The 12,813-nt window shown below is 39.7% G+C and overlaps 1 protein-coding gene across 2 annotated transcripts in view; it reads left to right on the plus strand.

Annotated features, from left to right (window-relative positions):
• The window catches only part of S1P (membrane-bound transcription factor site-1 protease), a 50,132-nt gene that overhangs the window by 16,839 nt on the left and 20,480 nt on the right, over positions 1-12,813 (plus strand). For both annotated transcript variants that reach the window (XM_071689582.1, XM_071689583.1), the window contains exons 9-12: positions 416-553; positions 1,251-1,626; positions 4,997-5,559; positions 11,291-11,532. In XM_071689582.1, the coding sequence (XP_071545683.1) occupies positions 416-553; positions 1,251-1,626; positions 4,997-5,559; positions 11,291-11,532 (1,319 nt within the window). The remainder of the gene's footprint in view (positions 1-415; positions 554-1,250; positions 1,627-4,996; positions 5,560-11,290; positions 11,533-12,813) is intronic.

Here is a 12,813-nt window from a genome sequence, read left to right on the forward strand (position 1 = left end):
TATTGAACATATGTATAAATCTTGATTGCTTGGAGGTTAGGTGAGGTTTTCATAGGTTCGTTGATTTTTACAAATGACAAACCCGAGTTTTCCTGATATATTACTATCACCTTACCAAACATAGTTTATTAAGAAAGGTAAGATAGATTGAATCTCTAAACCTATTTTTGTAATCACAATCCAAACATATCTGACAGCCTGTTCTGTTCTCATCCTTTTCATTATTTATTTCGATTAAGGGACAAATTTGCTGTATAATCTTGCGATAGTTATAATACGTGGGTACATTGGCATAGCCGCTGCTTAATGATAATAGATTGATAGATTGATATATCTTCTTTTACTGTAAGTTTAACTACGTAAATTAGATTATCATGTGTATTTATGGATTGAAAATTGATTTATTCATGAACAGGTATGGTCGTGTCAAACCAGACATTGTTACGTATGGCTCTTTAGTGCAGGGTTCGAGTATGGAGGGCAAGTGTCGGCAGTTGTCTGGAACATCAGTTGCATCTCCAGTAGTAGCTGGAGCTGTTACTCTTCTTGCAAGGTGGGTCCTATCTTTCATGATGATACTTGGTTGTGTACAAAAATTGAGGTAATATACCTCATATGGTCATAGTGTAGTACTGAAGTATTTTCAGTTGACTGGAGGGTGATGATGTGCAGGTTTAGAGTGTGTATCAGCAGTTGTCAGTCTGAGGCATCATTCACCACTCACACTGCCTGTGTATGGGAAGTGACCAAGGCAACACATAGTTGCCATACATGTGTGATGATAGTGATGAGTTGCTCAAATTAAGCTTGCAAAAATTAGCATTTATATGATGCATCCCAGAGTTCCCGTCACAGGTATCCTTTAAAGCTTCCCAATTGTTTAAGGGTTAACAGCCCTCTTTGTCGAAATTGGTGAACCTGGTTCAGTAGAATCATTTCCCTTGAAAGGGATATGTCTATATACACTTAATCAACTCCATATGCATAGGAGTGGAGTTAATGATAAGATAAATATATCAAAGGAACTTTATATTTATTGTGTCTAAAAATCAACTCAAGTGCGTTCATAGTCTTCACATTCTCTCAGGTCAGATAATATTAAGGAGTCATTCTACAATGACAAGTGAAAGATTGTTATGAGAAAGTCCCAAAACTTTTTCCATAACTGCTTTTGAAAGTCCATGTGCTTAGGTTACAGAGTTTTAAGATTCATATGGACTGTGTATGTGATAAATCATTGAACTTTTCAGTGGTGTTCTTCATCGAGGAGGTATCATCAATCCAGCCAGCATAAAACAGGCCTTAATGGCCTCTGCTCGTAGGTTGCCAGGTGTCAACATGTTTGAGCAAGGGCATGGGAAGCTTGATTTGGTGAAAACATATCAAGTCCTCTCTAAGTACAAACCCCAAGCATCCTTGAGCCCCAGCTACATAGACCTTACTGAGTGTCAGTATATGTGGCCATACTGCACACAACCACTGTACTATGGTGCTATGCCCATCATCGTCAATGTTACAATTCTTAATGGTATGGGTGTGTCAGGACGTATTGTTGATAAGCCAATATGGCACCCATACACCCCACAATTTGGTCATCATCTTGATATTGCTTTCACCTACTCTGAGGTACGTTGCAGCATCATTCCAATGACTTCTTTTTGATCAGTACTTAATTATTATAAACTTTTACATGATTTACCTTTACTACTTCATACGTTCTGGTCCAGCCCAATGGTAGCATGTTGCCCCCATATATCACATTGATCCAATTCATTCTATCTCATCCACACCTCTTGCTTTCCTGAATTTTCAGGCCCTGATACTTTCATTGCTTCCTTCATTTCATCTCCATGGTTTTCATTTCCTCTTTGCTTCCTCTACCTCTGACACACAGACCTTAGTCTGTCTTCTTTCAAGTAGTCCCTGTATCCAAACCAATTCAGCATACCCTTGTCATCCTTCTCAGTTAGACAGCACTTACTAGCTCACCTCTGTTGTACATTGTCATTCTTTATACAATCAACATGCTTCACACAAATCTTTTTCAGGCAATTTCATTCAAGCATGTCCACCTCACCAAGTATTGTAGGTGTGTCTTGAGCCATCACTGCAAAAGAAAGTAAGAGGATGGACATGTTGGAAGTGAGATGATTGAGGATGACCTGTCACTTGAAGTGGGTTAACTGTGTGAAGAATATTAATTCAGGAGAGAGGTTTGGTAATAAGTGTAGTCAGATTTGAGAGGGTTTACTTGGGTCTGCTGAAATGGTTCAAGGATATGGAGAGGCTGAGGGAAGATAAGAATGACTAAGAAGAACAGTGTGTCAGAAGTAGACAGAGCAAGGAGGAGGGGAAAGCCAAGAAACATGTGTTAGGATGAAGAAGGAGGCTTTTGCAAACTAGGAACTGAATATTTACGATGGCAAGAAATATAATTGTGACAAGGCTTCATTCCATGCAGGAGAGAGATGATGGGCTCCTTTGGAGAGAGGTGTCCTTAATGAGACTGCACCCCTTGCAGTCTGTTCTTGACGATACAGTCTTGCCAATGATAACATCTCATGCATAGTTTAACCAGCTTATAGGCAAAGTCTAATAATATCAGTGAATTGGACCGATGAGAAATGTAGGGGTGATGTGTTGTCAGTAGGCTGAACCAGGTTGCATAAAGCAGTCAAGGTAAACCACAGAGTAGTCTGTGGATGATAGGCTCTGATTTGAAGACAATATGCATGAATGCTAGAGAATGGATGTATGCGAATGAGGCCATGTTGTTTGTTCCTGACATTACTGTGCTAAGATCAGAGAGACAGTTAGGTGTAGGAAAAAACTTACACAGGGAAAAAGTCCAGTTATTTAACTCCCAAGTATCAGATCATTTTAAGTATTCATCAAGATTCATCTTAACATTCAAACTACTGATTATCTATTTGAAGTATAGTTATTTGACTTTTGGAATTGTGAATAAAACTTTTACAGTCTCAAGTTAGATAATCATTAGATGTGATGCACTTCAAGCAATTATAGTCACTTTTCTGTACACTGGGAGAATCCTATGGTGTGTTTTCTTTTACGATTGATCTTATTGGTATTGGACTTAATCTAAAAAATAAAGTCATACCTTCACAGCTAATATCAGTGCAAGTGCATCAGTAAAGTACAGTGGGAAGTAGTACAAATATGTAAACTGTCATTCTGCGAGTACCCAATGCATATGTGTTGTGTGTATACATATATTTATTTATTTATTTTGCTTTGTCACTGTCTCCCGCATTTGCGAGGTAGCGCAAGGAAACAGACGAAAGAAATGGCCCAACCCACCCCCATACACAATGTATATACATACACGTCCACACACGCAAATATACATACCTATACATCTCAATGTTATCCCTGGGGATAGGGGAGAAAGAATACTTCCCACGTATTCCCTGCGTGTCGTAGAAGGCGACTAAAAGGGGAGGGAGCGGGTGGCTGGAAATCCTCCCCTCTCGTTTTTTTTTTAATTTTCCAAAAGAAGGAACAGAGAAGGGGGCCAGGTGAGGATTTTCCCTCTAAGGCCCAGTCCTCTGTTCTTAATGCTACCTCGCAAATGCGGGAAATGGCGAATCGTATGAAAAAAAAAGAAAAAAACATCTCAATGTACACATATATATACACTCACAGACACATACATATATACCCATGCACACAATTCACACTGTCTGCCTTTATTCATTCCCATCTCCACCTCACCACACATGGAATACCATCCCCCTTCCCCCTCATGTGTGCGAGGTAGCACTAGGAAAAGACAACAAAGGCCCCATTCGTTTGCACTCAGCCTCTAGCTGTCATGCAATAATGCCCGAAACCACAGCTCCCTTTCCACATCCAGGCCCCACACAACTTTCCATGGTTTACCCCAGACGCTTCACATGCCCTGATTCACTCCACTGACAGCACGTCAACCCCGGTATACCACATCGATCCAATTCACTCTATTCCTTGCCCTCCTTTCACCCTCCTGCATGTTCAGGCCCCGATCACACAAAATCTTTTTCACTCCATCTTTCCACCTCCAATTTGATCTCCCACTTCTCCTCGTTCCCTCCACCTCCGACACATATATCCTCTTGGTCAATCTTTCCTCACTCATTCTCTCCATGTGCCCAAACCATCTCAAAACACCCTCTTCTGCTCTCTCAACCACGCTCTTTTTGTTTCCACACATCTCTCTTACCCTTACATTACTTACTCGATCAAACCACCTCACACCACACATTGTCCTCAAACATCTCATTTCCAGCACATCCACCCTCCTGCACACAACTCTATCCATAGCCCACGCCTCACAACCATACAACATTGTTGGAACCACTATTCCTTCAAACATACCCATTTTAGCTTTCCGAGATAATGTTCTCGACTTCCACACATTCTTCAAGGCTCCCAGGATTTTCGCCCCCTCCCCCACCCTATGATTCACTTCCGCTTCCATGGTTCCATCCGCTGCCAGATCCACTCCCAGATATCTAAAACACACACACACATATATATATATATATATATATATATATATATATATATATATTTTTCTTCTTTTTCTTTCAAACTATTTGCCATTTCCCGCATTAGCGAGGTAGCATTAAGAACAGAGGACTGGGCCTTTGAGGGAATACCCTCACCTGGCCCAATTCTCTGTTCCTTCTTTTGGAAAATTAAAAAAAAACGAGAGGGGAGGATTTCCAGCCCCCCGCTCCCTCCCCTTTTAGTCGCCTTCTACGACACGCAGGGAATACGTGGGAAGTATTCTTTCTCCCCTATCCCCAGGGAATATATATATATATATCTTTTGTATTTTAACATTCTCTTATAAGTTCTTTAAAAGTTGTTTTATAGAAGGGAAATTAAATGAAAAGTAACAAATTGAAATGAATATTAGTCATCTTTTGTAAAGATATACTTTATAAAAAAGTATATAACATTAAACATATGAAATTATTTAATGTTACAGGTACTATGGCCATGGTCAGGCCACCTTGCAGTGTGGATTACAGTAGCAGAAAGTGGCAAGGAGTGGGAGGGTTTTGCCCGTGGCCACATTTCTGTTACTATTGAGTCTCCTCCAGAAGAAGGGGAGACACAACCAAGAACCTCACACGTAAAGCTTCCCGTTAAAACTAAGATGATCCCAACACCTCCAAGACCCAAACGTATACTGTGGGACCAGTTCCACAATCTGCGATATCCACCAGGATACTTTCCCAGAGACAATTTGCGTATGACCAATGACCCACTGGACTGGAATGCAGACCACATACATACAAATTTTAAAGATATGTACCAGCACTTACGTAATAGTGGATATTACATTGAAGTTTTAGGATCTCCTTTTACTTGTTTTGATGCTAGCAAGTATGGAACCTTAATGATTGTTGATCCTGAAGAAGAATATTTTCCGGAAGAAGTGACAAAATTACGACGAGATGTGGAGAAAGGATTGTCTGTGATAGTTTTTGCAGATTGGTACAATGTCAGTGTTATGAAGAAGGTCAAATTTTATGATGAGAATACAAAGTAAGTGTTGCTTTTATAAATGTCTTAATACCACCTGCATGTTTGTGATCAAATCCCATGTATGCCCCCTACTTAGGTAATCCTCCAATAAAGCTGTCTGAAGCTGACATGGATAAGACAGACTCACACGACAAAAAATGCCACAGACATGATTAACCCTTTAATTACTGGCTGGGGATAAAATCTCCCTCATCAGATTGGATGACATTGGCATAACTATTTATTAAGGTATATTGTTATGAGTCTTTTACACAGCAGGAGCAATGCTGCATAATAGGCTGAGTCAGTTTTCCTGTGCTGTTTCCTGTGGGGCGGGGTAGCACCAGGAATGGATGAAGGCAAGCAAGGATATGTACATATGTATATATATGTATGTAAATGTGTATATGTTTTATGTATATGTATATGTGCATGTATGGGCGTTTAGGAGTGGATGGGCCATTCTTCGTCTGATACCAAGAAACAAAGAAAGGCATCTGTTCTCATTCTCATTTATAAGCATATAAACACATACACATACATATATATATACAGACATATGCAGGCACACCACTGATTTTCCAGCACTCTTGGTCCCAAGGCCTTGTCGGATTAACCATTTTGCCAAACCAACCATGGTCACATACTAATAATTCATCAACACACCTCTAACCCACTAATTATATATCTCCTATGTGTCTAAAGTATACTATGGACTGCTAGAAATTCAAATTAAATGAATACTGAATGTTTTAACACCCTAAGATGGTAAGTCTGTCCTTTGACTGTTTGAATCCTGTGGGGTCTTCTTCACCTTCTGTTGTTAGTGTTTTCCTTGGTGTGCATCGCCAGAATAAAGCAGTTTCATCTGTGTTATACACCTGCTCAGGACTGAGGTGCTCATCAGCTACGAGTTTCACAAATTTGCCCACATACTCGGCAACTCCTTCATGGTTTGCTGACTGCTTTTCTCCGCACACTTTATTCATGGAAATTCTATGACACTTCTTGAATCTTTGAAGCCATCCTTCACTATAGTCACACTCATGTTGTAATTTAAGTTCTTATAGAACAACTTAGCCCGGTCCATTATCATGCTACCTGACAATTCCACTCCATCACTCCGATGCTGTCAAAACCATCGATTGTGCTCATTACTCCTATCATCTTTCATAGTTTTTCTAATCATCATTTGCTTCTTGGAATCGCTGTCTTCATAGAATTTCAATATTTTTCCCTTTGCTTCTTTATTTCATAAATTGTTGATGAACCAATACTGTAGATGTCACACAGCTTATGCACCGAAACACCATGGTCCATTTTTTCAACAGTTCAACTTTATCTTGGATCGATATGGACTGGTGTTTATGTTTGACACCATGACTGACACTCTCACATGTCTTAGAAGCTATAGCTAGGGTTAAATTTAAACAAAATAAGCTAAGAATCTCACAGAATTGCAGTATCCCCACCAATAAGTGCAGTGTAAAGAATGTAAATAAGTGCTCCCTACACAAAACGCCATCTGTAGTGGCCCAGTAAACTAGTGTGGTGGCTGCGATACTTTCAAGTTCCCTCATATTTTGTCCGGACTAAAGGAGGTGCTGAACCATCAGTTGCCAGAAATTCGGTGGTGTACCTGTACATATTTATACTTGCTTACCATCATCCATTCCCGTCACCCCGCCCCACAGGAAACCATTAATGCAAGGTAGTGCAAAGAAACAGACGAAAGAATGATCCAACCCACCCACATACACATGTATATACATACACATCCACACATGCACATATACATACCTATACATTTCAATGTATACATATATATACATACAAAGACATATACACATGTACATAATTCATACTTGCTGCCTTTATTCATTCCTGTTGCCACCCCGCCACACATGAAATGACACCCCCTCCCCTGCACGTGTGCGAGTAAGCGTTAGGAAGAGACATCAAAGGCCACATTTGTTCACACTCAGTCTCTAGCTGTCATGTATAATGCACCGAAACCACAGCTCCCTTTCCACATCCAGCTCCCACAAAACTTACCATGGTTAACCCCAGATGCTTCACATGCCCCTTTTAGTTGCCTACTACTTCAAGCAGGGAATGCATGGGAAGTATTCTTTCTCCCCTATCCCCAGGGATAATATATATATATATATATATATATATATATATATATATATATATATATATATATATATATATACATATATATATATATATATATATATATATATATATATATATATATATATATATATATATATATATACACACATATATACACACACATATATATATATATATATATATATATATATATATATATATATATATATATATATATATATATATATACATATATATATATATATATATATATATATATACACATATATATATATATATATATATATATATATATATATATATATATATATATATATATATATATATATTTTTTTTTTTTTTTTTTTTTTTTTGCTTTGTCGCTGTCTCCCGCGTTTGCGAGGTAGCGAGGGAATAATTGGTATACATGGGGTGTTCAGTGTTGTAAATGGAAATGGTGAAGAGCTTCTAGATTTATGTGCTGAAAAAGGACTGATGATTGGGAATACCTGGTTTAAAAAGCGAGATATACATAAGTATACTTATGTAAGTAGGAGAGATGGCCAGAGAGCGTTATTGGATTACGTGTTAATTGACAGGCGCGCGAAAGAGAGACTTTTGGATGTTAATGTGCTGAGAGGTGCAACTGGAGGGATGTCTGATCATTATCTTGTGGAGGCTAAGGTGAAGATTTGTATGGGTTTTCAGAAAAGAAGAGTGAATGTTGGGGTGAAGAGGGTGGTGAGAGTAAGTGAGCTTGGGAAGGAGACTTGTGTGAGGAAGTACCAGGAGAGACTGAGTACAGAATGGAAAAAGGTGAGAACAATGGAAGTAAGGGGAGTGGGGGAGGAATGGTATGTATTTAGGGAATCAGTGATGGATTGCGCAAAAGATGCTTGTGGCATGAGAAGAGTGGGAGGTGGGTTGATTAGAAAGGGTAGTGAGTGGTGGGATGAAGAAGTAAGAGTATTAGTGAAAGAGAAGAGAGAGGCATTTGGACGATTTTTGCAGGGAAAAAATGAAATTGAGTGGGAGATGTATAAAAGAAAGAGACAGGAGGTCAAGAGAAAGGTGCAAGAGGTGAAAAAAAGGGCAAATGAGAGTTGGGGTGAGAGAGTATCATTAAATTTTAGGGAGAATAAAAAGATGTTCTGGAAGGAGGTAAATAAAGTGCGTAAGACAAGGGAGCAAATGGGAACTTCAGTGAAGGGCGCAAATGGGGAGGTGATAACAAGTAGTGGTGATGTGAGAAGGAGATGGAGTGAGTATTTTGAAGGTTTGTTGAATGTGTTTGATGATAGAGTGGCAGATATAGGGTGTTTTGGTCGAGGTGGTGTGCAAAGTGAGAGGGTTAGGGAAAATGATTTGGTAAACAGAGAAGAGGTAGTAAAAGCTTTGCGGAAGATGAAAGCCGGCAAGGCAGCAGGTTTGGATGGTATTGCAGTGGAATTTATTAAAAAAGGGGGTGACTGTATTGTTGACTGGTTGCTAAGGTTATTTAATGTATGTATGACTCATGGTGAGGTGCCTGAGGATTGGCGGAATGCATGTATAGTGCCATTGTACAAAGGTAAAGGGGATAAGAGTGAGTGCTCAAATTACAGAGGTATAAGTTTGTTGAGTATTCCTGGTAAATTATATGGGAGGATATTGATTGAGAGGGTGAAGGCATGTACAGAGCATCAGATTGGGGAAGAGCAGTGTGGTTTCAGAAGTGGTAGAGGATGTGTGGATCAGGTGTTTGCTTTGAAGAATGTATGTGAGAAATACTTAGAAAAGCAAATGGATTTGTATGTAGCATTTATGGATCTGGAGAAGGCATATGATAGAGTTGATAGAGATGCTCTGTGGAAGGTATTAAGAATATATGGTGTGGGAGGAAAGTTGTTAGAAGCAGTGAAAAGTTTTTATCGAGGATGTAAGGCATGTGTACGTGTAGGAAGAGAGGAAAGTGATTGGTTCTCAGTGAATGTAGGTTTGCGGCAGGGGTGTGTGATGTCTCCATGGTTGTTTAATTTGTTTATGGATGGGGTTGTTAGGGAGGTGAATGCAAGAGTTTTGGAAAGAGGGGCAAGTATGAAGTCTGTTGGGGATGAGAGAGCTTGGGAAGTGAGTCAGTTGTTGTTCGCTGATGATACAGCGCTGGTGGCTGATTCATGTGAGAAACTGCAGAAGCTGGTGACTGAGTTTGGAAAAGTGTGTGGAAGAAGAAAGTTAAGAGTAAATGTGAATAAGAGCAAGGTTATTAGGTACAGTAGGGTTGAGGGTCAAGTCAATTGGGAGGTGAGTTTGAATGGAGAAAAACTGGAGGAAGTGAAGTGTTTTAGATATCTGGGAGTGGATCTGGCAGCGGATGGAACCATGGAAGCGGAAGTGGATCATAGGGTGGGGGAGGTGGCGAAAATCCTGGGGGCATTGAAGAATGTGTGGAAGTCGAGAACATTATCTCGGAAAGCAAAAATGGGTATGTTTGAAGGAATAGTGGTTCCAACAATGTTGTATGGTTGCGAGGCGTGGGCTATGGATAGAGTTGTGCGCAGGAGGATGGATGTGCTGGAAATGAGATGTTTGAGGACAATGTGTGGTGTGAGGTGGTTTGATCAAGTGAGTAATGTAAGGGTAAGAGAGATGTGTGGAAATAAAAAGAGCGTGGTTGAGAGAGCAGAAGAGGGTGTTTTGAAGTGGTTTGGGCACATGGAGAGGATGAGTGAGGAAAGATTGACCAAGAGGATATATGTGTCGGAGGTGGAGGGAACAAGGAGAAGAGGGAGACCAAATTGGAGGTGGAAAGATGGAGTGAAAAAGATTTTGTGTGATCGGGGCCTAAACATGCAGGAGGGTGAAAGGAGGGCAAGGAATAGAGTGAATTGGATCGATGTGGTATACCGGGGTTGACGTGCTGTCAGTGGATTGAATCAAGGCATGTGAAGCGTCTGGGGTAAACCATGGAAAGCTGTGTAGGTATGTATATTTGCGTGTGTGGACGTATGTATATACATGTGTATGGGGGGGGGGTTGGGCCATTTCTTTCGTCTGTTTCCTTGCGCTACCTCGCAAACGCGGGAGACAGCGACAAAGTATAATAAAAAATAATAATAATATATATATATATATATATATATATATATATATATATATATATATATATATATATATATATATACACACACACACATATACATACAATCTCATACATGTACATATACATATCAACATATATACATATACATGCACAGCCATGTATATCTTTTCTTTTCTTCTTTCAAACTATTTGCCATTTCCCACGTTAGCGAGGTAGTGTTAAGAACAGAGGACTGGGTCTTTGAGGGAATATCCTCACCTGGCCCCCTTCTCTGTTCCCTCTTTTGGAAAATCAAAAAAACGAGAGGGGAGGATTTCCAGCCCCCCGCTCCCTTCCCATTTAGTCGCCTTCTACGACACGCATGTACATGTTCATACTCGCTTGCCCTCATCCATTCCTGGCTCCACCCCACCCCAAAGGAAACAGCGTTGCCACCCCCTTACATTTGCAAGGTAGTGCCAGGAAAACAGACAAAGTATATATATAATTTGATAAAGGTAATAGAAATGCCTTTAATAATTCTTGCAATTATATTGCGTGTTTTTCCAGGCAGCTGTGGATGCCAGTTACAGGTGGAAGCAATATCCCTGCCCTCAACTATCTTTTAGCTTCTTGGGGTGTTGCACTTAGTGATGGTGTATACGAGGGTGACTTCACCTTAGGTGATCGTGACATGTACTATGCTACAGGTACATCTTTGGCACAGTTCCCTCGTGAAGGTACAGTTGTTCGCAAGACCCTCAATGACCATGCAAAAGAGATGTTGGAAGCAGACAGTGAGACTGTTCCAGGTAAGGTTTCAATAGAATGTACTGCATATAGAAAATTGACTGGACAGCCCAATATATTTATGGAGTTTGTGTTTTTCATGTAAATTGTGATTTTAGTGGGTTATGTAAGAGAAGGGAGTCTTGCAAGGAAGGTGTCACCGCTGAACTCACACTTGTGGATGGAAGCATGTAACAGCTATGCCAAAATTGATAATTATGTAATCCTTGAGTAATGGAGGACTTTGTTAACAGATGAACATACAGAACTAAAGTCTTTCCAAAGGAAAGGACCTCCACTATTCTCCCAGCACTTGCCAGTCACTCAGTATACTCACTTATTTGTAGTGTAAAAAGTGAAGTATTTTTACTTATATTCATGTTATTTACCACGAACACTTTATTTATTTGAAATGAGAGTATATGAAGTTAGTTTTCATTATAAAGAAAGAGACCCCCTAAAGTATTCTCCCGACTCTTGCCTGCCAATCTCCTTTATTTCTAAATATATTTATGTTATTTACCTCCAGCACTGTGCGTGCCTGTGTATAGGTGTGAACATATTTCTTCTCTCAATTTGGGCCTGTGCAGTATCTCAGAGCAGCAACCTTGTTAAGTTTGATGTTGCTGAAATGCAGTTTCTTTGTATCTCAAACTGAGAATAATTGTTTCTCTCTGTTTAGTTTCAAATGCCACATTTCAGCCCCGTAATGATATTAACTTTTTGGGGATAACCATACCCTCCACTCTGTCATGGAAACCTTACATAATCAACATCAAAGTGTGTGCTTCCCAGAAGCTTGGAGTGTTATATAGGTGCTGATTTTATTTTTCTTGTGAGGAGCCGTTTCACATCTAACCAAGTCTGAAGTATTGCTCACACATCTGAGGTGGCTCATCCTCCATCTCTTTTAATCATGGTGGAATCAATTGCCTTCTGTCTCATTAATTCTGGCATCACCTCTCTTCCAACTTCCCTTTCCATATGCTGTGATTTTGCTATGTTATCTATTCTACAGCCCTTTTCATATGTTGTGATGCTGCTTATCTCTGTTTTTCAGGTTTTGTTTCAGACACTGTTCTTGTGAGTTTTTATTCATTTTTTTTAATAGGGGTTGGGGTTGGACAAGGTAAGGTAAGTTTTGAAATGGCAGAGTTCAAGTTTTATGTAGGTATATGGTGTTGGATTTTTCCCTTGAACTGCTAAGCTGTAGAGTTCTCTTCCTTCTTTTTCCTTTCTCTCATCATGTGACATTTCTGAAGAGTTGGGTATACAAACACCAGTAGAGCCCTATTTAATTTCAA

Source organism: Panulirus ornatus, chromosome 47 (assembly GCF_036320965.1).
Source record: "Panulirus ornatus isolate Po-2019 chromosome 47, ASM3632096v1, whole genome shotgun sequence".
Classification (NCBI taxonomy): domain Eukaryota; kingdom Metazoa; phylum Arthropoda; class Malacostraca; order Decapoda; family Palinuridae; genus Panulirus; species Panulirus ornatus.